The 26,290-nt window shown below is 37.7% G+C and overlaps 1 protein-coding gene across 1 annotated transcript; it reads right to left on the minus strand.

The window, feature by feature from the left end:
- Positions 1 to 572: 572 nt before the first annotated feature.
- Positions 573 to 24,239, minus strand: LOC113226255 (potassium channel subfamily K member 18-like). The gene is made up of 10 exons (XM_026458818.1): positions 24,048 to 24,239; positions 13,748 to 13,895; positions 8,507 to 8,643; positions 7,951 to 8,052; positions 7,249 to 7,352; positions 6,482 to 7,032; positions 5,249 to 5,437; positions 3,838 to 3,927; positions 2,405 to 2,534; positions 573 to 842 (listed from the first exon to the last, which is right to left on the minus strand). The coding sequence occupies exons 1-10, from the start codon at positions 24,163 to 24,165 to the stop codon at positions 768 to 770; spliced, it is 1,644 nt and encodes a 547-aa protein (XP_026314603.1). The 5' UTR covers positions 24,166 to 24,239; the 3' UTR covers positions 573 to 767.
- Positions 24,240 to 26,290: the final 2,051 nt, after the last annotated feature.

The following is a 26,290-nucleotide window of genomic DNA, read 5'->3' on the forward strand; positions in this document are numbered from 1 at the left end:
ATTCAAATCAAATTCTATTTGATGTCAGTTTACATTTGGACTCTAAGATTTACAACAATTTTCTTGTAGAGTCGAAGCTACAAAATCTCGGCCATCGCAGAAAAGTAGCCTTCTTGTCCGTTCTCTATTGGACACATTTCGGGGAGTGTGCGCAGGAACTTTTCAATTTAGTTCCACCCTCACCGTTCCTCCTTCGGTACTAGAAGGTCCGGAACACTCCACCCTTATGTCGTTGATATACCAAGATGCGTGCAAGTGCGCTTTGCTGCCTTCTCTATATCTGTGTTTCCCGAAAAGTACAATTTGGGGCTATTCAAGGCTAGAGTGAATAGGCATTTTTTTAGGCAAACGTGTCCCATTGTCGGTCACATGGTCGCTTAACATCAGGTGAGATTGTGGCCAAGCGTGTGTCTATTATATATTTAAAAAAAACATCGTGTTATGTGAGCTGCTGCCCAGTCCTAAACGCTCAAGACGTCCTTGCATCTCTAAAATGCTCATTCGTCCCAGATGTAAAACAAATTTCTTTTGTAACTGATAACAATCACACTGGTGGGTCTGACATCACAATTAATTCAATTTAGACACTTGAAACTTGGGTAATAAACTCACTGAAATAAGAACTAAATAATTTAAAAGTCTTTATTAAGCCTATGGAACACTCCCCTATTATTCGTATACATGAAAGATAATCTATTTGTTCATAAATATACAGATGGTGTCACAAGTGCTACATACAGACTGATTCTATAAGCGTATAAACAATGTCATCTTTTGCAGCGACATCGGCAGATACGTTTGAGAGCGCGTTTCATACCCGCAAAGAAGTGGATCACTTGCTCCTGAAAAAGGTATACAATGATGTCAATACGTACAAAAGCAAACCGAATATAGTTGAATGGTTAAATGCAATGATATTACACTGTTAAATGAGTCATTATCATTTAAAAAGAAGAAAAGAATTTTATTTTTCCGGATTTAAATCGCGTATATTTGTTTTTTCAAACAAACCGACGTTTCGGGCCCTTTACAGGTCCCATTTTCACGGTTGACTGAGGTGGTACAGTCTTCAACCAGTTATGTCTAATATTGATGCAAACCACCTTATTTTTTCACTATAGTTACAATAGTTATTAATTAAATACCTTATTTTTAATTTTACAAAGAAAACATTCCAATTTACGCTACATTAAGTTTTACAAATTATTTTATTGAATGAATTTTTATTAAGTTAAATTTATTATTAATTACTAATAGAAAATAGAATAAACTAAAACATATTAATTAGTACTGCAGTCTTATGTCTGTTTGGGATTTTTCATTAGAGGAAATACTGGATCCCAAAGTGGTGGTACGGAGAAACCATCTTCCCTGTTGAAATTAGGATGTTTTTTAATTTCAATGGCCTCTCGCAGCATCCTGGGTAGATAACGGACTTCTTTTGCAAGAACTTGGGGTTTGTCAACTTCATTGAGTATGTAGGTTTATCCATGACATGCTCGCAGACTGCAGACTTGTTTACGCGACGGTGTTGTTGACTGTGTGGTTGAAGACTGTACCACCTCAGTCAACCGTGAAAATGGGACCTGTAAAGGGCCCGAAACGTCGGTTTGTTTGAAAAAACGAATATACGCGATTTAAATCCGGAAAAATAGTTCCATTTCCTATGTGTAACAATCGCGAAAACCTAAGAACTCAAAAGAATTTTAGTTTAGAATTGTCATATTAACGTGCGAACCATAGTAAGTCTAAAGAAACGTCAATTCTATAACGCTAGACTGTCCAAAGTATTGTTAAATTCTACGAACTGAGAGAAATGATAACAAAACCATTACGTCAAAAGTCAGGATTATGCTTTTAGGAAATTATTTTTATGTAACATTCATTGAGCTCGACTTTGAGTGAAAGACAAGCTGACGAAAACCCGACAGTGGAAATGTAAAGTCAGGATTCTCTGATCATATTTTACAAATATACAAACACTGGAATGTAATAATAAAGTTAAATAATTTAATATTTGTAAGACAGGTATTACAGAACATTCCTGTGCAATTTCGAGAATCAATTTCATTTTAAACAGGTTAGGGTTGTAATGTTTTGATTTTTGTTATTATCAATTTCATATTATATTTTGTGTCGAACTGCAAATGAGGCTTATGCTATTATTGTTACAAAAATAACACAAGGCATTAACGTCATGTCATAAAATAATGTCCCTGAAGTCTTGAACTATAAATCGTAAATCATTACTGTAAATAAGAAATAAGGTAAGCCCAAGTATTGACCCCTGTGGAAAAACAAAGTTTACTGACCAACCAGTCTAGACGACGATATCAAGCGGTTAAGCTGGATATTATTTTTAACTCTTAATAATACTTTTAACTTGCTAATAATTTTCACGAACCTGCATGAGGTTAAAGCACATGGCGACGAGTGCCATTCCCAGCATTAGATACATAGAGCACACGATGAAAGGGGCTTGTATGCGTTCGGTATACACTCGCTCACCGGGCACGAAATCTCCAAAACCAATACTGTAAAAACCACATAGGTAGACCAATTAAAAATCATATTTGAAAAAGTTATCAGAAAGTATTTATTTTATAGTATATTACTCTAGCTTGGTTTAGCAAATAAACCAAATTTCTTCAGTAAGCACACCTCCTACGATTGAAATGTTTTATTTATGACATCTGATCAATGTTTAACTGCTTCTGTGATCGAACAGTTGCCGTGCTGGTTTGGCACGCAGAGATTGCGGGTACGATTCCTGGGCTGGGAAAAATATGTGTATATTTCTCCCGGCGCAGGAATCGAACCTTACATTTATGGCCTACATTTATTTCTCTCGTGAGTTTGGATGTAATTTGTGCTTGTCTATGTATGTGTCCATTGCGCCCGCGGATTAGTGCGGGGCTATGAGTGTGTGCATTATTTATTTATTTATTTAATCATAATCAGTGAAGTCCACGTCGTACTTAAATAACTAATGTACCACAAATTCTATTCACTACAAAAATAAATTTCTAAGTATTTGTGGAAACAATAGTGACAATAATTAACACATATCTCACTATTAATACTCCTGCAGTTATTTTTTTACATTTTAAATCTCACTTAATTACACCAAAAAATATTTTCCACTTCACCCAAAACTTAAAAAATAAAACTTCGGCTTTCAATACTGCGCTGTTGTGATTGAGTTACAGTTTTTATATTTATATCAAATTTTAACTTTAATGGTTTTGGAGAAAAGCAGCTATGACAGATGAACGGATGGTGGACACAGACGAGATTCCATAAGTGTTCAGCTGTCTCAATTTTGACACGTAAGTGAGCAACATTAAAAATTTTAAAGAGACTTATGTGTCCCACATTAACACAGACGAGATTCTATAAGTGTTCAACTATGTCAAATTGTGTCCCACATATACCACAGACGGGATTCTATAAGTGTTTAACTATTTCAAATTGTATCCCACATATACCACAGACGGGATTCTATAAGTGTTCAACTATCTCAAATTGTGTCCCACATATACCACAGACGGGATTCTATAAGTGGTTAACTATTTCAAATTGTGTCCCACATATAACACAGACGGGATTCTATAAGTGTTCAACTATCCCAAATTGTGTTCCACATATAACACAGACAGACGGGTTTCTTTAAGTGTTCAACTATCTCAATTTTGATACGTAAATGAGCAACATTAAAAATTGTAAGGGCAATCGCCATTAGGTGCCATTTAAAATGTAAGTGCGAAAGAGGCAACGTTACAAAATGAAGAGGAATGAAGGATAATAAAAACAGCTCAAGTTTGTATCAGCAATTACCAGCTCAGAGAAATAAAGCAGAAATATGAGCCATCGAGTAGGCTCCAGTCCTCCCATTGACGAAACAACATCGACCCGAACATCAGGTACCTGTAAATAATTTATATTTCAAATATATAATATAATCAATACTTTAAAGTATTGAATATTAATCATCATTATCATCTTTGACTTCGACTTAACACAATTTGTGTTATTAACTTTCTTCCTCCTTCTTCAGAAATTAATAAATAATGTTTCTATAAGATTCCGGTTCATATTAAAAATTTGCCATCTACTAGGTTTAAAGTACAGTGAAACAAAACCTTTATGCCAAATGATACAGCTTCTGCGTACTTGGATACCAAAAGTCCGTGGTAGTGACAACATTTTTCATTCTATAATGCTTTATTTATTATTAAAATAAAATTTCAGCTCTTTTTTTCAGAATTTCCGCATCAGCAACGATAATAATTCAGAAAATTATTAACGATAAGTAGGTCTTTGATTGCTTGTTGTGCGTTTGTCGAACCAATATTAAGTATTTTCGTTTTATGCCTAATAACGTAATACCATTACGTTATTAAACCTTCGAGTACCAATTCTTTACTTTTCGTTTATTTCCACGGTAATATTCTACAAGAACGAGTGTATTGTTTATTGCTTTACATGTTAATCAGATACGTTCACGTGTATGAGCTTATAGCAATAAAATGTTTCCTCCATAAGGAATATCAATTTGTAAAATAATATTGTATAATTTTTGCGAACAATTGAGAGATCGGTGGTTCGAACCCTGTGACGGCATACACCTATATCTTTAATCTGTAAGACGCGTACATTTATTAATGTTTAGCAACGATACCTCAATTTAACTGTGAAGAAAAACATTGATGAAACTGGTCGAAGAAAGTTCACAACCCTTAGAAACGTGTGAAATATCCAATTTTAGTAGCATTAGAGCTCGTTGTGATAGAGTTCGTCCAGGGAAGTGCTGCCACCTTACCTATTTCTGCCGCCAAGCGGTAATGTGAGCATTAGTGCACTCAGGTTTTGAAGGGTAAGGATGCTAATGGAATTACAGGCACACGGGACTTGTCAACTTATGTCTCAGGGTGACGGGTGCAGTGGCAGTCACTTGGTATCATAAAAAAGTCGTGTTAGGCCAACATGGCGGCATATGACCTTAACCATTAGGAAGTGTAACGCTTTCACTATGATGATACTGATAGTAATGATTCTGCAAGATCTGTGCGCTAATCTGAAGCTGACTCCCGAGCGTAACTCTCTTCGTAGCTCGGTGAGTGATGCTGAAATATGTATCAAACTAAATAACCAGCCGTCACCATGAGACTTGAAAAAACAAATACACGTGATTTAGAGCCGCAAAAGTAAGAAAAGTCGATTAATCATTTCAACTAGGGAAACTTACCCAAACATAATAGCAACGCAAACGCTAATCGGCACAGTGATGGCCTGAGCATCAAAGGTGACGTAGCTGAACTCGCTGGATGTCTCGCTACGGGCGGCCACGGGCTCGGACCAGCCCCGGGGCGCGGGGCGGGGAGGCTCGTAATACCGTGGCATCGGCATTGATGTGCTCCTTGTATAGTCTGGGCGCCTGAATAGCAATCGTCTTTATTTTGAAAATGATCGAATCATTGGCTAGCAACATTTTCAGTAGTTCGTTTTTACTACTAGAATGATTGCTAGCACAAATCAAAATGGTGGATGGATCTAATGAAAGGCTCAATAAATCAACAAATTTATCTCCTGTCAGTGGTTCATTGAGTTTACAGACAAGAGCGCAACGTAAAACAAATCGTTCGGAAAAAGTTTGAACAATGATTTATTTCCCCCTCGAGGCGCGTTTTAAAGACCCTTATTAAAAATACACTCGACTTTATCCATTATCGTCGACACGTCACTTTGGAGTAATACGCTTCTTTTACACAATCTTGAACCTTCCCATCAATCTTGCGAATGATAGATCGTTCCGAAAAAGATACTAAAATGGAATTTTATACAGAAACTTCTTGTACAAACGTGGCAGAGGTAAATAAAAGCACGAAAATGTAACCGCTACAGTATCCTGTACATCAGGATACTGAAGTAATTGCATAATAGCAGATGTTTCATTCCGTTAAAATCAGAAATTGAAGAATATTTTTAAACTCTATCAACGATCCATTAATGAAAATTAAATTTTCAAACAGACACGACAATATTAATGATTAAGAAACAGCATCAAAGATTTTAAAAAAATCATTTGCATTTACACGCGCATGACAAAGTAAACTCACTGTTATGTAGTTTTTCTAGATTTTAGCGTCAAAACAAAACAGGTTTGACTTTAAAGACGCGATCAGTGTGCCACTAATAAATCGATTTGTAATAGTGCGTGTGAAAGAGAACAAATTTTTTTTAGTGAAGGAAATAAAGCAAGGGCAAAATGAATGAAAGTTTTCTGTTCTCTGAATGTTCTCAAACTTTGGAATCTTGTTGATAAGACTTTTATAGGTATCAAAATATTTTTTTAAGAAAAGCGGGAAAAAGTGATATATACTTTTTAGAGTGATATCCCTGATCTATCAAAATAAAAAACACTTGATTCTCCATCACGATTAGTGCACGCGCCGGTAATAAATAGATTTATAGCACTTACCTCTGAAAATTCTTAGGATATGGTGTATATCTTGCAGCGCTTGGTATTCTGGGTTCTCTAGATTGTGGATATCTGTCATATGGATTTGTACCTGCGTCATATCTGTCAAAGAGTTCTCTGTTTTTCTGATGTCGTTCGGACGGATATATATTCTGTAGTCGTAAATCATTCATTCTATATTCATAATTGTCTTTAAACGTATTAACTGAATGTCTATACCTTTCTTCTCTGAACGGTGGGTATGCGCCAGAAGTATATCTGTTTGGATACCTATCCAAAAGGTCACTATACTGATAGTTCCTATTAGCTTTCTGACCATATCTATCTACAAAATCTCTATACTGTGGGCAACCTTCTCTATAAGGCGGGAACCTATACAAGTGTTCTTCTTCATCTAAACTATCTTGGCCTCTATCAATATAGCCATCTGCATTGATTCTATTAGACTGATATCTCAAGTCTGCCTGGTTATTGTTTTGTAGAATGTTGAAGGCAGGATCGTTTCTCCAACCTTCTGGACGTTCAATGCTTTCGACATCGCTGACTTCTAGCTGGAAATAAACAAATACTTAGGAAGGAACTAAAAATGCAGTTAGTTCGTTAGTTACCCAACAGCTCCTGATGACTATCGAGTGTTCAGTAATTGATAAAATTTAAAAACAAATATTTTGCATTTTTATTATGGAACTACACCAAACTAATACTTTTAAGAGAACTTAATAGGATATGCTCAAAATCTAAAATTTTCTGAAAGTACCAAGTCATACCTGTGTCCTTAATCTCGCCACTCTTCTCATCCTAAACCCAGGGCATCCTCTGCACAGGCAAACTAACGCGTAGATGCATTTGAACCACCGAGCTAACAATTCGCCTGAAACAAATAAATCTTACGATTTCAACTTTACAATTTCATCTCAATCTCGTGTAGTTGTCGACGTCGGTTAAAATGAAAATTGTCATATCTATCATAGACATATCTTACCACCATGGATGTCATAGAATGCAAATTAGTCAAGAATTTAGGAGTTATACTATGACCATGTGTATTAGGTTGAAACTAACGTGGCAATTAAGTAAAATCTTCGATATTGTAGACGTTAAAGATCTTCCCAAGACGAAAGCAAACACACTAATTTCATCATCATCATCAACTCATCATATGTCCTTATATACCGTTATCTCTTAGGCAAGTGTTTTAGGCGATAATCTACCACGCTGGTCCAATACGGGCCGGGGACTTCACACGTTGAGAACCTTCTTTGACGTGCAAGTTTCATCGCAATGGTTTCCTTCACCGAAAAGCACAAGGTAAATTTCAAATTAAATTCCGCGCACAAATTTCAAAAAACTCAAAGGTGCGAAACCGGATTTGAACCCACGACCTCAGCTCGCGAGGCAGTAAGTTATATCATTAGGCTACTACAGCTTTTTTATACTCGTTTAGATTTATTTAATTCGCATACTCTTACCAATATTAGCAAGGTACAGTAGAAACAAAGGCAGTCCAAGCAAGGCGTAGAAGATAGTCAGTATCTTGCCTAAGGCCGTACGCGGAGACAGGTGCCCGTAACCTATGAACATAATTAAAATGTTGTAGTAGAAATGTTTTTGTTTTCCTTCACTTACATACTCAAAGGCTAGATGGACTGTTGTAATCAACAACTAGGAATCAATTAATGCCATTTTTTTATGAAAGCAAATAGGCTCATTATTAGAGACCCCTCATTCGAGCGTCTACGTCTAGCCAACGCACGCACAGCGTCGACATGACGCGCCACGTGGACGTCCTGTCCACTCTTTGTGACTCTGTGCGGGCTTATGGCAAGATGCCGACGCTCGAAAGACGTTAGTGTGGGGTCTCTTAGTACGCCTTCAAATCAGACGTATTTAATACCAATTTTCGGATAATATTTAGCTATCTACTATCGCGATACGTGTGCGCCAGTTTTGCAGCCACAATTAGTGAACTAGAAATTACTGAAGCGCTAATTTGAAGACGCCCTTATAGATAAAAATTAAACGAACCAATGGTGGTGATTATGGTGAGTGAGTACAAGAAAGCTGATGAGAAGCTCCAGTGGCGGCTAGCGCGGTCTCCGTCCCACCCATGCCGTGCTGCTAACACTATCTTCTTTTGATATATGAATAACTCTTCTCTAATCCTGCAAAACAGAAAACTGGAATAGGATTTGTCTGAATACGTAATAAATAAATATAGGGCTCTGGTGTCGAAACCAAAAAGCTGGAAGGTAATCCGTTCATTACAATTTTCATTCAACATTATTATCCATTCATTTTTTATGGATTTCAGTGCCTTACATAAATCACGTAAAAAACATGTAATCTAATAACAGTAGTAGCAGAGCTTCCTGTGAAAGAGTTTGTCCAGGAAAGGCAGGTCAATGCCAGGAAAAGTGGGTAAACCGGTCCCACGGGCCACTGGCGTACCACCTTGTGCAGGTGCTGACCGGTCACGGCTGCTTCGGTCACTACCTGCACAAGGTGGCGAGGAGAGAACCGTCCCCGTCGTGCCACGAGTGCTGCGCTGGGGTTGACACCGCGCAGCACGCGCTAGAGGTGTGTAGCCGGTGGGATGAACAGCGCCGCACTCTGACGGGGACTGTAGGGCAGGACCTCTCGCTGCCGAGCGTGGTTGCCGCCATGCTCGATAGCGAGGAGTCTTGGGAGGCGGTGGCCTCCTTTTGCGCAGAGGTTATGTCGCAAAAGGAGGCCGCGGAGAGGGTGCGCGAGGACGCGGCGGACGCGCACCCGCTCCGGCACAGACGTACGGGGAGAAGGCGAAGGCAGTTCGCTGCTCGCCTGATCCTCTAGTGAGACCAGCGGCGGGCTCTGTACAGGGACTCCGGAGCCTGCAGTGCACGGCCTCACTCGTCTGAGGGGCTGGTCAGATGACAACCGACTCGCCCCTCCGTTGGCGCGGGAGCCCTGGCGTAAGCTAGGGCGGCCGGGTGGCGTCGTGGTGAATGTTCACTGATCCCACGGCGCCGACTCACCCGGCGAGAGGGAAACCCGGGGGGGTTTTAGTGGGGTAGGCCTTCCAGTCTGGAGGGAGAGTCCCCACATAACCCCTGAGTCTCCCTGGGCTCAGGGGTATCCATAAAGATTTCCCCCCGTCAAAAAAAAAAAAAAAGGTCAATGCCAGGAAGACACTGTAACTATTTTCGTTGCCAGGCAGTAAAGTGAGCATCACGTATCAGGTAAGAGTGCTGGTGAAAATACCCGCTCATGGTACCTGCCAACTTTATGTCTCAGAGTGACGGGTGCTGCGATTGTGTCCCTGAGATCTTTGCGCAATCTGCGCAATTAAAATTAATATAAATAAAATAAGAACAGGTGGAGGAAATTTGCACAGATCCGATGTCAACAAGCGCCCGATGGCGACTGACGGGGCAGCGGGTGGCGCGGCGTGTCGTTAAACTGGACAATTTTCAAGTTTTGGGATGGAATGTGAAATAGTTATTATGTTAGTTGGTTAGTTTTTAAGTAATTAGTTGTTATTAGGGCTTCAGTCAAATTATGTGCAAAGTTACATATTTTATTCTTAAATTATTCTTTTTAGAGTTTTATTTGTACCTGTTTTCGGAATTATATGTGATCGAATAAAGTACATCCTATCGTGTAACGATTAGCACATTATTTAGATAATATCCTCATGTGTATCGTATATTCTTAATAAAGCCTTATTAAAACCATTTATTTTAATATAGCAAACCAGTTTTTCGCGCTTCGTTCTTTCTTACGCTGTTGTTTACCATCAGACGCACGACTTGTTTGATAATCATAAAAGAAAGCGGCAATTAAAAACTTTAATATGATTTTAATTGGATCTTTTCGGAGTATTTTTCTAACTAAAGTACGTTATTATTAAATACGTTTCTATACATTTTCTTTGCAGTGATTCTTTTAAATAATTGTTATAGAAAAATTTAAAAAATATACAAAACAAAAAGAGCCTAAGGCAATGAACACGAGTATTTGACAAACAGCATACTTATTGTTGTGTAAACAAAATTGTATCACACGAAATGTAGGCGATGACAAAACTTGAGTGTTTACCTAAAAACATGAAAGCGTGTTTGCAAATATCGAAGGTTTGTTTGAGGAATATTGTTTGACGAATGAGTTTAGTAAACGTAGAAGCAATTACGAAGCAGTGTACCAACTTTGTACATGAATTTAGCATTTTTGACGTAATGGTTCATGACAGCTTCAAAATCTTAAAAGAACTTTAGAAATTGATGTTGTTAGTGTAGTGTGAAATCCTACAATTATGACTTTAATAAGAAAAAGCAAACCAGAGTAGTTGCTCCCCGCCGTCTGCGCCTGCAGCCGTTCTGAGTGACCGGGGTTTTGGCGTGTCACGGTGACCACGGATTGGTCTGATACACGGCGGGCATAAATTCGACTTGAATACGTGAGTTAATATATCTGAATTTCACGGTGGTTTTCTATTTAAAATCTTAAAAGGCTATGCCAAAATAGCTTAATACAATATAATGACGTAGTTATTTAAGAGACAAAAAGCAAATGAGTATCAATTATAACTACTAACTAGTGGAGCACTTATATAGATTTATAAACAAATATAAAAAAGCGTCATCTTTTGTCAGTCGCTGGTAGTTGTACCTAAAGGTAAGTGAAGAAAAAACTTTCATAGTTTTCTCGTAGATGGCGCTACGGCAAAAAGCCGTTAAAAACCAAAAACAACACAAAAACAGCGAAAAATTCGTAAGGACTGCCGACTCGTTCCGTATCCGTAGCTCGTTGAGAGAGCGACCTGCGTTATGCGAAATGGCGCTGGTTCAAGTCCAGTCGGATGGATGGAATTTTTTGGTTATGGTTTTTAACAACTTTTTTGGCGTAGCGCCATCTGTGAGAAATCTAGGAAAGCTTTTGTTCACTCAGCCAAGTACCTTTACAGGTACCAGCATAGGTAATAATATTAATAATAACGCAGACACTCATCATATCCCCGCACTAGGGACACCCTGTGTCGCGGGTCCATGGACACACACATAGACCACCATAAATTACACCCAAACTCACGAGAGCAATAAATGCAGGCTACACAAATATTTCTCCCGGCCCGGGTATCGAACCTGGGACCTCTGCGTGGCAGTCCGGCATGGTAGCCGTTCGACCATGAAGGCAGTAGTAAAGTGATTTTAAACTAATTTCCCTTCTTGAAGACAACGTAGAAATGGGCTTTTCACTTTGAGGCTTAGCAATTTTCTCAAAGGCTTAGCAATACTAAGTTTACTGCCTCGGTTATTCTTGGCAATCCTCTTCACGTGTGTGCCTACCAAGAGAGCAGGCTTTATTGTATTTCGGAGAAAGATGACTGACTACGCATTAATCGTTTATGTTGTTATGCGAATTGATTAGTTTATGTTAATGTACTTTGTCAAAGTTAGGTAAATAACGTTATATAGAGCATTGCGACGTGATACTTAACACTTAAAGTTCAATGTCACTTACAGGTCAACCAAACACCGAACACAGGCTTCTCTAATAACAATGCCGTATTATTTCGCTATTAGTGCCAAAACTATTGAAAAGAATCGAAACTCTGAGACAAAAAGTACATTTTTGTTTTTTTCTTCCACACAGTAGAGAGCGACGTATAGATAATAAGACAGCGTATAGTGGTTATAATCAAAAAGGACATGCTTCTATGGTTTAGTCAGGTAGAAAGGACGGATCATGGTAGCACAACGGTAACCATTTATAAAGTGAAAGTGGATGGAAACGTAGGGAAAGGTAGACCTTAGCTCACATATCCCAATTTAATTAAGGATAAGAATAGAATCTAAAGCACCCACATTAAACGAGCATATACAAAGAGTTTAATGCGGACGCAGGAAATTGAAAAGATAGAAAAACTTAGTAAATGAAGATCCTTTTTTAACCGACTTCGAAAAAGGAGGTTCTCAATTCACCTGTATGTTACGCGATAACTCATTTGCATTGGCATTTATGAACCGATTTTGATGGTTATATTTTTGTGGGAAAGAGAGTACCTACCTCAGTATTGGTTCCATTGAAATTGGAAGAAATATTCCACGTCTAAGGGAGGCAAGCCAAAACACCAACAACCTCAGTACAAAGTACTAAGAAACCCACCTCAAAAATTCGAAAAATTACATCTATTTGGCAAGTTTTATTGACATCGATTACCGAACAGTGCGCGAAACCGGATTCGTCCCCTAGTTTGCCACAAATAGAAGTGAAATATTGTCTTCAAATTTAAATTGAACCAATACTGAAGTAGCCTTCTTTCCAACAAATAACAATCATCAAAATCGATTCACAAACGCCGGACTAATCGCGTAACACACATTAAAAAAAGTTACAAATGGAGTCGAGTCTTTGAATGGGCTTGAAAATCGTAATCGGTTTTTGTGACAAATCTCTTTTAAAAAAAAGGTCCATATTATCTCTGCATTATGGATGTAGGGTTGTCCAAATATTTTGCAGTAATCGGATGATTCAAGCCTGGTTCTGTCCGATTTGTGGGTGGAATTCAGACGATTGTCCACCTTACATCGTGCCCTGCTTGACCTAACACCTGCGCGCTTAAGGATTACTAATAACGCGACTACGCAATAGTATACTGAATACCGTCCATACGATAACAATAATGTTACTTAAACCGGCTGTAGCCAATACAGAAACAATCCAGGATTGCAAAGTCGTTTGACCGCATCATCCAATATATAACCAGAAATAGAAATGAAATAAGGATCATACATTCCTGGTAACTCATCAGTGATACATCCCTTAAAAATATCAACTCTCGCTTGCACTGAAATATAGGCTGCACCAACAAGTGACCCGTGTGTACGTCTTCGTATATTCCAAAAATATTCTGTATTTATTGTAATAAATATAATATCGGTAACAATGGCGTGCTGTTCCATGCCACCGCATGGGGAAAAACAGCAAAACATCCAATTACAAAACAAACGGAATCAAATTTAATCGGTAATTAAATATTAAATATGTAATTTTGCAATTTTCGTCATAGCAAAGCTCAACTGGTCGATTTTAAGTGAAACAATTGACGACACCCCTCAATTGTTTCGAATTCGGGCTAGCCAATCGGAGCGCAGGTTGTCACAGTAATGATATGGCAGAATAGTTTTCAAACAAATTAAACGACATTTCGTCTCTATTTCTGGTTATATACTCGATGGACCGCATCCAATGTCTTCCGCAAGCAATGTAGCATCTATAAACACTTACCTGGTCTTAATAGCAGTTTCATTCAACGGGTTGTAATGCACGGTGACATTTCTCCAGAGAAACTGCGCGAGCGCGTTCCGCTCGTTAATCATTTGCGTCGCTCGTTCCATCTCATCCTCTCCCTCTATCGATTGAAACATGAAAGCACCTGGAAGTGATTAAAATAGTGAATCAGTCTAGGTGTACTTTGGTTACAGTAATTACCAGTGAAAAGGCTTGCTCTGTGCATCTTTACAACGATAGCTCTATGTGTCTCTATTCTTTTTTATTTCTACACTGTTGAAAATTGAAGGCTAACTAATGTCAGTAACCTCAAATTGGTCGGTGTTGTTCTATTTGAAATGTAAACACTTGAAAAAAGACATCTTAAGCTGAATGTTTCTAGTTTTAACGATCTGATAAGGTTTGAATTCTATAATCGTCGATAAATAGTATTAACATTAAATAATATACGCTTTAGGCGGATAATACATCCCTCTGAAATGCCTAAATAATTAAATTGTATTTACACTTTCTTTTTTTCAACACGTTAACGTGAATAAGTATTGCTAATTAAATATCAAATATATAGACCGAAAGGCTATTTGATTGTCTCTCTCTATTCTCATCATCGTCATCGTCAACCCATTTACACGTCCCACTGCTGGACACGGGTCTCCTCCCACGCGAGGGTTTTAGTCTTCACAGTTTTTAGTCTTCTTTCCGAGGACTATAAACCTTCTTTGAGGTGCAGGTTTTATCACAGTGTTTTTCTTCACCGAAAGCTCATTAGTAAATTTCGCATATGAATTCCGCATACGAAACCCAGATCCGACTCTATCATGTAATAAATGCGATTCCGGTATTACAGAACTATGTTCCTTGAATTTTACTTTTCCTATTCCGATATCTGATAATTACTTAAGTATTTATAGGTTCTTTTTTAGACTAAATAAACATCGTTTTTAGAACAAATCATTATTTAAGAAAATTAATCCACGGTAAATTAAGTGAAACAAACAACCCACGCATCTTTGTAGGTCTGAAAGTAATATTAATTATGAATATAATTAATTCAGTCTTATTCAATGTAGAGGAAAACGAATTTAACAATAGCCGACATTTTGTACATACACAGAACTCTGAAACAGTGATTTTTCTTCACAATATCAAAGAATTTAAACACCGATGTAATGTATTTTTCTTTTTTGGGTGTTCTTTTTGGAAGTGTTCAATGATGTCCACTGTTGAGTTAGCGTGGAAATATATACTTATTTTACTTGTGTACTAGAAATGTAATAAATAGCTTTTAACAGTAATAGCAGCAGAGCTCCTTGTGAAAAAGTTCGTCCAGGGTTGCTACCCTACCACTACCACCTTACCTATTTCATTTCTGCCGCCAAGCAGTAATGTCAGCATTACTGTGTTCCGGTTTGGAAGGGTAGTGAAATTCCAGGCACATGAGACTTGTCAACTTATGTTAGATCTTTGCGATTTAAAGCTTCGAGTGCGCCTGTTATGGACAGGCGTGTAGCTTACCATCAGGTGTACGACTTGTTCGTCCTGTCACTTGATATTATAAAAAAATTTAAAAAATACATCCGATTTACTTTTTACAATGAAAAAAAGGTTCAACGCATTCGAGAAGACATTTCTAATTACTTCAAACTCAAGAACTCTAATTACTAGAGCTAAAAAATACTCCGGATGACTGCACATTGCGTAGGTAGCTAACAATTCTTGGGTCTTCAACTCGGTCCAATATTTGTAACTGTTTTTAAAACAATGAGCATGAAATCTTGGCACACTCTACAATAGTAAAATACTGCTCCGTCTGTCATCCTTTATGCCGACAACTTAATTTAAGTTCGCATATTTCATTATATCCCATTGTTCAAATTGTTTTTACATTGAGAAGGAATATAGAAATCAAATTTATTACAACTTTCAAATGTGTTATAAACTTAAGCTGACAGTTCTCTTGAAGTCTTTTATTTAGTAAAAGCTTAGAGGAATAAAATCAAAGGCAAACCCGAACGATATTATAAGTTTTATTATGCTCAATTCACATTGCTGCAGAACGACATGGAAGTCAATTTTCGTAACTACAAGATAATGATGGGGCTTTATGTCAATTGTGTAACGTAGAAACTAGATGAGCCAAACAGTTCTCGCGCTATCTCGAGAATTCCTACAGCTACCGTATTGTATTTAATTTTCACATTACACCTTTGACATAAACTTCATTATGCTGTACAATTTAACTGCCTCCGGTTACCATGCTGATCTGCCACGCCCAAGTCCCGGGTTCGATTGCCGGACCAGGAGAAATATTTGTACGGCCTAAATTTATTTATCTCGTGAGTTGGGGTGTAATTTATGATCATCTATGTGCGTTTCCATAGCACCCGCGACACAGGGTTCCCCTAGTGGCGGGGCTATGAGTGTGTCCGTTAAAAAAATTTCGCTGCATCAATAGCTCCCATTCCGCGGTAATGTAAATTGAGCTTATACTGCAAAAAAATACCATCACCGCCATTTTTATTATTATTTTGTTTAGACACACGCTTGGCCACAATCTCTCGTGATGCCAACGACGTGTAACCAACGATGTTACGCATTTGTGTAAATGTTTATTCACCGGTAGTGTGTTCCATTTCCTTGTACGCATTAGGAAGGAAGAAACTGTGAAAGGGTGCTATGTCAATGACACAAATATTAACTGTTCCGGACTTTCTAGCCAACCGAAGAGAAAACAAGACAATGTGACGGGTCGACGTGTTGTTTGCCTGATAGTAACACACCTGTCTACAGCAGTCGCAGTGCCAGTCAGAGCTTTAAATCGCAAATATTTAAGGGGCGCGTGCGGTCGTCACCCTGAGGTATAAATTAACACGTTCCGCGTGCCTGCAATTTCATCAGCACCTTTAACCCTTCAAAACCGGAACGCAGTAATGCTTAGCTGCAAAAATAGGTAAGGTGACAGTAATTCCCTGGACGAACTCTTTCACAAGGAGTTTTACTGCTACTGCAAGTGGAACTAAGTGGAAAAGTTTCTGCTTCAATATTTCTGTCTTAAAGCTGTTGCTAAATAGAAGGGAAGAAAGAATCACGCCAATGCGACGGCAGTGTCTATAGGCGGTGGAACCGTTTCTATCTTCACATGTATACTGGGAAACCAAATCATTTTTTATAACAAATCAAATATAAAAACACAAGGAGGCATAAGACGGTAACTGCAGAATAATATCAAAGATCAAAAGACAAGCAGCGTATTAGGAAGCAGCTTTATCAACACCCCTACTGCTAACGACGATTACGGCTACGACAAATACTTTTTCCAGCTATAGAAATACTAGCATAACAGCAACAGTATCAGGTATAGGTCAAGGCATACAAAAATATAACATTGTAATCGAGACAGATTTAACCGAACCCGAAATGATGTCAATATCAGAGAGGTTGGCCGTTATCCAACACTAATATTGGGTAATAGTTACAGACTGCAGTACGATCACAATACCTGCTATGCTATTTTCGCGTTTTATAAACAGTACAAGTCACTGTGACAAAAGTCTTACCGTATCAACGCTAATTGAAGATTAGCTATATTTATCAGCAAAGGTGAACCAAAAGATCTGAATATATTTAGACACGCACTTCTTCACACATTGCAATTTACATGGCTATTCGTATTCGAGACGGGTTGTGTACAGCAGTACGACACACAAACAGATACTGACAAATATGGTCCTCTGGAGCAAAAAAAAAAGCGTTAAAATAATAAATATGACCATAGTGTACGGTTTAAATGCGAAATCATTAATTACAATCCCTATATGATTTCGTTACATGCTTCATGATCACGGGTTGACTAAGCAGCGGTAGATGACAGCTTTAAAAACAGGCATAAGTATCTGTCTACTCTCTTTCGCTGTCGACGACTACCTTCATCTCGATTACTTGCAGCGTTACCATTGTCACTCACTTTTTTCAGCAAATCACACTCACTGTATCCACACAAGTCGATGCATTTCTGGTAGTACTATTTCTTGTAAGCAGAGATAGGCAGTGGGTTAAAGCCCAATTAACCTGCCCGAGCGTATACCCAAAGCGCCGGGTTTTAACTCATTTCTGCCTCAAATCGTAGGCGGAAACATTATATGTGGATAAAATAATACGGAATTGGTATCGCAATATATGCATTCCTGTGGACGTTGACATACTACTAGGAATGCACAATACAATTCGATTTTTATGAAAATGGATTCAATTAGAATTCAAATAGAATTAACGAGTTTTTTTATCGATTCATGTTCATGCGATTTTCAAGCAAACCGATTCAATACAAAGGCAAAATATGTATATGTAGTATGCAAAAAAAATAAACATTTTGCAATAATATCATTCATTACATTTGAGCAAAATTCGATTTATAAATATTTAGTTGTAAATAGTTTTTGCCCTCGATTTCGGGCGTGAATGGGTTTTAACCCAATAACTCAGTTAAAACCCGGCGACATCGTAACCATTCCGAAATATGGAGAAAATAAAAAAACCACATCGTGGTAAGAAACTGGTAACTTTCTTTCATTATCTGGTTTACATGCGAATTTACCGATTTCACACCTTTGATGTGCGTCGAGAAACCACAAGCGCATGGTAATGCATGTCTTGTATTTGTTGTATTTGTATGTTATGAATAGGGAAACAACGACAACACTTTGTCACACATACTATTACACATGGTTGTAATTACTTTTTAAATATTGGTTATGTAAGTGGCCAGTTCCGGAAACTTATAGTGCGCCCTATGTATTTAGAGCAGTAGTAGCCCAGTGGAAGAAAGGTTGCTTCTCAAATTACCGGTTGTAAGTTCGCATCTTAGTGGTGACATTGTACCTTTTTATATGATAAAATAAGTGCGTATTTGCCCTCCTTCTGATTCGGTGGAAATTGATGAAGATGTCCAGATGGAGCAAGCATACCTAAATAATCCCCATTCACTCTCGCCTTGAAAAGACCCAATGGCTTTAGTTTTTAATTTACGAAGACAGGTAATCAAGGCACTCTTCTTCTTAGCGTGCCGCTTCTTTACGAATACTGGCGATCATCATGGACGTTATTATTTTTGAAGCTGTCGCACGGAAGAGGGTACGTGTGCTAAGATTGAACTAGTCTATCAGATTCTTCAACCAGGAGGATTTCTCGACTGCGTTTTCATTGCATTATTAGTTGGAGAATTTGTTATCCATTGCCCATTTACCATGATGTTATCGCAGTCCACCACTGGACATAGGCCTCTTCCAAAGTGCGCCATTTTGCCCGGTCCTCAGCTTGTCGCTACCAGTTACCTTTCGCAGATTGTCACTCCATCTGGCCAGAGGGCATCATACACCACGTTTGCCGAGCCGAGGTCTCCACTTAAAAACTCGTTTTCCCCATTGATTATCGATTCTTCGTCAGATATGGCCAGCCCATTGTCACTTCAGCTTATTCTTCCAGCTACGTCGACGACCTTGATTCTCTGTCGGATAACCACATTTCCAATCTTATTCTTCATACTCCGAGCATATTCTATTTTTATAGTACGCTGAGTGACTTTTACTCTTCGTTACGTGTCCAAAATACTGCAGGTTCCTTCAATTGGCGGTACGAATTTGATAAAACTTACAACAGACAAGTGTCCAGTATCGCATTGGCACCTTTTTGCATGGATGACTAGTGTTCACGAAACTATGATATCGCTGCTGCACAGATGTTACCACAGACCACATAAGTGGATGTTACAATACAATAATTTCCAATGAACTTGTAACTAGTGGACCTTACGCTGTGATGTTCCGGGTGGAATAATAAGCTTTCACAAATTTTTGTCGCGTTTCCGGATCGGTGAACGGCTTTTAGTACGGACGTTCCCTTTATGCCCTTGCTCTGATTTCATGGGAAACTTATGGGCGATATAAAACTATAGCCTTGATTCGTATAAATGAAAATAGAACAAAGGGGAATATTACAACTCAATAAAAGAAACACATTTAATTATTCAGAGGGATGTTTTATCACTCAAGTTATAACGTTCGGGGAATAAGTCTGTATGTAGGGATATCCACTTCTAAGCCGTCCGCCACATAAAAACATAAAATGTTGACTAAATAAGATACTTCTCATGTGTATTGTAAATTATAAAAGCAATTTTTCAACTAACTATGTTTAATCAGATTATTATAAAAAAAAACTTTAGTGCATTTCAATAATTATTACAATGATAAGGTTAGAACCAGAGGGTTCTAACATAGGTATATGTTACTTACTCTAGTAAGTAACATATACCTGACATATATGTCAGAGGACTCTGCTCTTCCACAACTGGAAAATCAACTAATAATAAATATCAACAAATTCTACCCATAAGTTAACAGTAGAATTAAGTTCTACTTTTTGACGTAACAATTTTGGGACCTTACTAGAAGTATTATGTACAGAGCAGAATTGATCAGGAAATTAGCTAACGTAGCCTTTGTTTATTTGTAAGGTTCTAAAAACATTGAACAATGGGTACGGTTCTGAACTCCGACCTTTCGTCTTTTGTTCCACGTAAATCCAATTTTATTCTCAAATGTGCACCTTTCTAAGTTAGTTAGAGAAAATAGCTATTTATTGTTTTAAGGCTAATAGGATTTTGGACCAATTTCACAGGAGTTATTAATGGATTAACTAAGGAATAGTAGCTCAACCAAGCAGCGTTAGCATGGCGCACACAACACGCGACGCTACAATTTATATCCACGCTAGCGCGCGACTATTTTATAAATTTTGCGAGGATGGCTCGCGGTGTAATTTGACACGCGCGACTTACACGCAGTAAACAATTGAATTTAATGTTTTTTATTATTTTCTTTTGACAAATCGGTAATAATACCAGTACTTGCGAGATGATGATGATGAATTGTTCTTACAAGTTTTCAAATAAAACACTTAAGTTTCCTTATTAGGCGATGCGCGCACGAAGCAATTTTGATCCTCGAGTTTTGGCAACTGGCAACCCTCAACTACCTGCTAATACGGAAGAAAAATACGATAGAAGTACCTGAAGCCTCGATTACTATCGTAACCGATGTCGCCAACACTCACACATTCTTAATTTGAAACACAACACAATCTTGATATTGATTGGTCGTAGTTTCAAATTTAAAAAGAAATAAGAAATTCTGGAATTTTAATATAATTTAAACTTTACCCTGTTGGCATATCGTTGAAAGTTCAATACCATTAATACCTATCATTACAAGTTACGACGTTTTGATGTTATTAATTTAGTTCTCCAAACAAGAAACGACCATATTGTATGGGTATAAACTTTACTTTCGTTTCTTGTAACAAAAAAATATTTCGAGAGACAGAAAACTGAAAATTTATTAAATTAAGCCTTTCTGATGATATGTAATACCACCACGGGTAATAAAGGGTCTTTCAGCAAGAACTTTGTTTTGTAAATCAAAATAAAACAATAAATTTAGATAACAACGATTCAATTTTTTATTGTTTTAAAAAAAGTAAGGTTTGGCAATTATGAATGAAAAATGATATCTGATAAATGTCCACCATGACCACACTTACAGATGTGCATTCTTTCATCAAAGTTTTTAATCACTTTTTGAGAAAATGGTGGGTCTATTTCGTTAATCACTCCACCAATTTTGAGTTTTAAGGCTGTAATCGATTCGATTGGCTCGGTATAGACTCTGTCTTTAACATAACCCCATAAAATATAATCCAGCGGTGTTAAATCACATGATCGAGCTGGCCACTTAACGGCTGAATTTCGTGAAATTATGCCATCGTAAATTCGGTTTGCAATAAATTCTTTGTTTTGGTGGCTGAGTAACTTGTGCCGTTGGAATTGAGCCGTTTTTTTTTTCGAAAATTCGGCTGGAAATGCGGTTACGATCAATGGATTACGCTATCGAGAGATGTTCACAACTCAATTTTGGCCTATTATTGACGATATGGATATCACTAACATGTGGTTTCAACAAGACGGTGCCACAAGTCACATAGCCCTCCCATACAAGGCGGACTGAGCTCAGATATATCTTTCGAGACCTATAACTTGGCACGCGTCTGACGCTAACTAACCATTTCTACTGTATTTATTGTTCTTTGCCTGTTAATGATGTTATTCATATAATTTCATGAAACTGCTGAGACGTAGCCATTCCTGTTGAAAGTTTCGCTAATCGGCAACAGTATTTGGTTCCGAAATCTGTGATTAAATCAATTGTTAATTGCCATAACAAAACTTGCAAGTTTGTACCAGTCATCTCAAGTTGCCAATTTGCCGTGGCCGTGGATGTCGAAAGTTTGTTTAAAATAGCGAAAACCATAGCCTGGGCCTTCTTATATTTATTTTTTTTTTATTTTATTTTGTTACACGAACAGGACAGCATACGTACAAAATAAATCGATACATTAATTGGCTTGAAACTAGATTTGGACCAGAACAAGACACGTTGTACAAATACTATAAAAGAAAATACAAATGAGAAAAAGTGTTAAAATAATATATTGTTTTTAGAGTTTAACTGAACTAAGTACTTGAGGATATCTCTAATTGTTTGTTATCATAATAAGGCATTTTATTGCTGCAAAGTAATGGAAACTTAAGGTGTGGGCGATTGCGTCAACAAAAATTGTACATTGTGCGTAGCGGCTTTTAGGCTTATCGTGCTCAATATTTGTAGGTGATGAAATACCGCGCAGAAATGTTATTTTGCTATAAATCTGACTCGTGCCGTCACCGTGTAACCAGCGTGTGATAAAAATTCGAAAATAGCGATTATATCACTTGAATTTTATAGAAAATGAACTATTTACGTTACAAAATAGAACACAAAATCCGAATCGTTTGTCCGTCAAAATTGTAAGTTACATTACAGCCCGCATAAACGGGATAGTCAGGTAGTGGTCCTTCTTAAATTCCACCCAAGAAAGGAAAAAAATGTCATAATTGCCCTTCTCATTAGTAACCGTAATCGACAAAATAGCGTAAGTGATAAATAAATTTAATTCAATTTAATTATTAATCAATATGTAATGCTAGTCCTGTCTCGAATGCACGTTGCTCACCGTTTATTAATTAAAAGAAGGACTGTAATCTCAATAAAATGAAAACAATCCGATGTGTTTCATACTTACAGTATACGGCACCCTCATTTACCGTCACCTTTACTATTTATTATTTAACTTTATTTCGTAGAAACGGCGTGCTACATTGCACTGATATCTCTAGAGTTCACGCTCCGTAGCCCGATGCAGCAAAGCGGCAGCCTGACTTTTATAGAAATATATCTTGTTATTGCGAAGCTAAGGTACACATTACATGGCTCATGACGGCACAAGCATGACAAGAGAAGCACGGCGACGAGCAGCTGAAACCTTTTGTTATTTTGCATTAAAATAAATTAGTATAGGAAATGAAACTATTTTTCCGGATTTAAATCGAGTATATTAGTTTTTTCAAACAAACCAACGTTTCGGGCCCTTTACAGGTCCCATGGTCACGGTTGACTGAAGAAAAAGAAGAAAAAAAAGAAGAAATTTGTATTTCACGTAATAAAGAACATGTTCCTTATTGTATTGCATTTAGCCAAGTAACCTTATCTTGTAGACGATAAAGTTTATATTGAGTCGCTGTGCCAATTTGAGGCGACCCGTATTCCGCTCAGGTTTATCATTCTTATAAAAAATACATTATCCGATAGAATACCCGGCAACAAGTGGAATTATGTTGCTAAAAGGAAACCCCAACAAGCTTCTAAGAGCATCACGTACTTGCGCATATTGACTTCTGAATTATATAATTGCCCTCGAAACCTAATTGTACTAACTTGTGTGATGCGACCTCTTTCATCGTCATTCCACTTTTTATCACCCTTTTCTGTGGTTCCTGGCCACCTACTTTGAAATTTTCCTTAATTCCTTTCCTTCCGTTCAAATTTCTGACCTACTGCGACTTCATATAAACTCTGACCAATTATACCATCGAAAATCATGTAACCTAACTGCTTGTAAAGTAAAATATTTGTACAAATACAGGCCCTTTTGGGGTAACTTCCTTTTTTTACAATGTCTAGCCTGCATGTAATTTAAGTAGGGCGTGTTTTTACACGATTGTACCAGTGTTTATATCGTTATTTTGTTTTATGACAGCCTTTACTTTTACCTTTCTTCCTTTTCCTGTTATTTAAACTAGTCATTTAAGTACTCAAAACCCTCGGCCACAAAGTATGATATTATAATTATGTATAATTACACTCACCTGCTATAGCGTAACCGACGACAAGAACGATAACCCCAATGTTGCTAAAGAGGAATGCCAGCAAGCTTCTCAAAGCGTTACGCACGCGGGAAGCGAAGCGTTTCTTGCGCCGGGGCATTGCTCACCCGACCGGCCGCCGCCGCCGTGACGTTACGCACTCTGACATGAGGGAAGTGCTAGCTTTTCATTGGTGGTTGTAATTGGAGCTGGAACAATGAAGACAATAGTAACCATTTTGTGTTCAGTTACTGAAATAGACAGAACAAATAACTGATTACCATAGTTACACCGTCAAATAGTTAGTTTGGTGACCCAACGCACTGTGGACCCCGAGTTCAATATCCAATAGAACCAATTCGGAAACGATGATTTCTAAATTGACTCTGGTCTGAAAATTCCGGATGGTGCCCAAGAATAAATACTGTCGCTCTGGTACTCTTAATGCTTTAGGACATTCCCTAGTTAGAGACCAGATAATCTTGCACATCATTATCATAATCTACTCTAGTCATGCTTTAAATTAAACTTCGGTAAAACTTATTCTTCAACAAACATCTGAAGCCTGTAAGACCATGTTATTACATATATTATGACGTATTACGAGTCATGGTGATGACAGGTGGAGTAAAAGGACAACCAAATGGTGGCCAAAAAATAGTTACAGAGACGTGGGACATGCTGCCTGCAGATGGACATACGATATCGTCAAAGTCACGGGATGTTGGTGGGTGAACTTAGCTAGCTAATGGTGGATGGCACAAACTACGGGAGTGTTATACGATAGTATAAGATAAGTGACACAACTCCCACCTGTTCAGCGCATCAATACCTACACTTCTCTCGGAGCGCAGGGTTATCACATTATTATTTCAGTTGTACAACTATACAAAATAGTGATGTTTACAACCTGTAGATACAATAATTCATTCATTCATCATAGTTTCGATTTTTTGCTATTTAAAGCTCTAAGCGGCGTTATCAGTACCATCCTCACGACTTATTCGTCTCGTCACTTGGTATTTTGAAAAGAAAAAACAGTATTTTCGTGCTGTACTGAAATAATCCTTTTTAATTCTCGATTATCACAGTATGATTATGAAATAGAAATGAAATACTGAACAATTTTAAATTTGTTTAAACCACAATAAATATATCTACTATTTGATGTCAGTATTTAAATTCCGAGCGAATGTTTCGATTCGAAGGAATTTTTTCTGAGTGTTCGATCTTTGTATTAATAATTACGCTCTATTTATTTATCTTTTACGTTTTAGCGTAAATGAGCGCCCGGGCACTAGGGCGAGTCTATTTTGAATTTGGTCTATGGAGGAATTTAAATGTTGTTGCCTAGTAAATAGAATTCAGATTCGCTATTAATGTACATGAAGGCGTGGTAACTGGACGGTCGCGACGTGGCCTTCTTTTGCCTCGTGTAACTAGCGCTTACCCTACAAAAACCGTAACGCAGTAATGCTAACATTACTGCTTGGCAACAGAAATAGGTAAGGTGGTATTACTTCCCTGGACGAACTTTTTCAAAAAAAGCTCTACTGCTACTAAATTATACCCAACTGTGGATGATTTCGGACTGCTGGTCTGTCAAAAAACCTTAAAAGTGAGCAAGGGTTTAGCAAAGAGGCTGATAATAAACATTGGTTCAAAAGAGCACATAAATTTAAAGCTATTAATGATACTCGACGCGACACGAATGATATTCTCCAACATTTTGAAGTTTTCTCTGTCACGTTCATGAATAAATAAACGACACGGGTCGGGCAATATAACAAGAATATTGTACGTAAAAGATCCAAGTATGCTTCATTTATCTCTGTCAATTTCCCCGAGAGAGGAGTTTTGAAATGTCAATTTGTTTGTATAGTTGTTTGACGTCAGCAAATGAATGTCAATTCGCGTTATTTATAATTAGTGCCATAGTTAATCTTGAACATCAGTCGCACACAATGTAAATCATCCACATATATTTATTACTACTACAGTAGTCTCATAAACAAAATAATCTGATCTGACTAAGAAAAATAAATAACATTCGTGTAAGAAAAGATGAGTGTTAGTAGATTGACGAGACAAATTTATAGATCGAATGTGGACGGAATATGGGGTGAGGTAGCCCTTGACTCTGATTAAAGATGACCTTAAAAAGGTCAAAGGTCAGGAAGAGGTTTGTCAAAAGCGTAGCGACTGAACGCCTACCCCGGTGGGAGACAATCTCACAGAATATTTGA

This window comes from Hyposmocoma kahamanoa, unplaced genomic scaffold (genome assembly GCF_003589595.1).
Source record: "Hyposmocoma kahamanoa isolate Upper Pololo Valley unplaced genomic scaffold, ASM358959v1 185, whole genome shotgun sequence".
NCBI lineage: Eukaryota > Metazoa > Arthropoda > Insecta > Lepidoptera > Cosmopterigidae > Hyposmocoma > Hyposmocoma kahamanoa.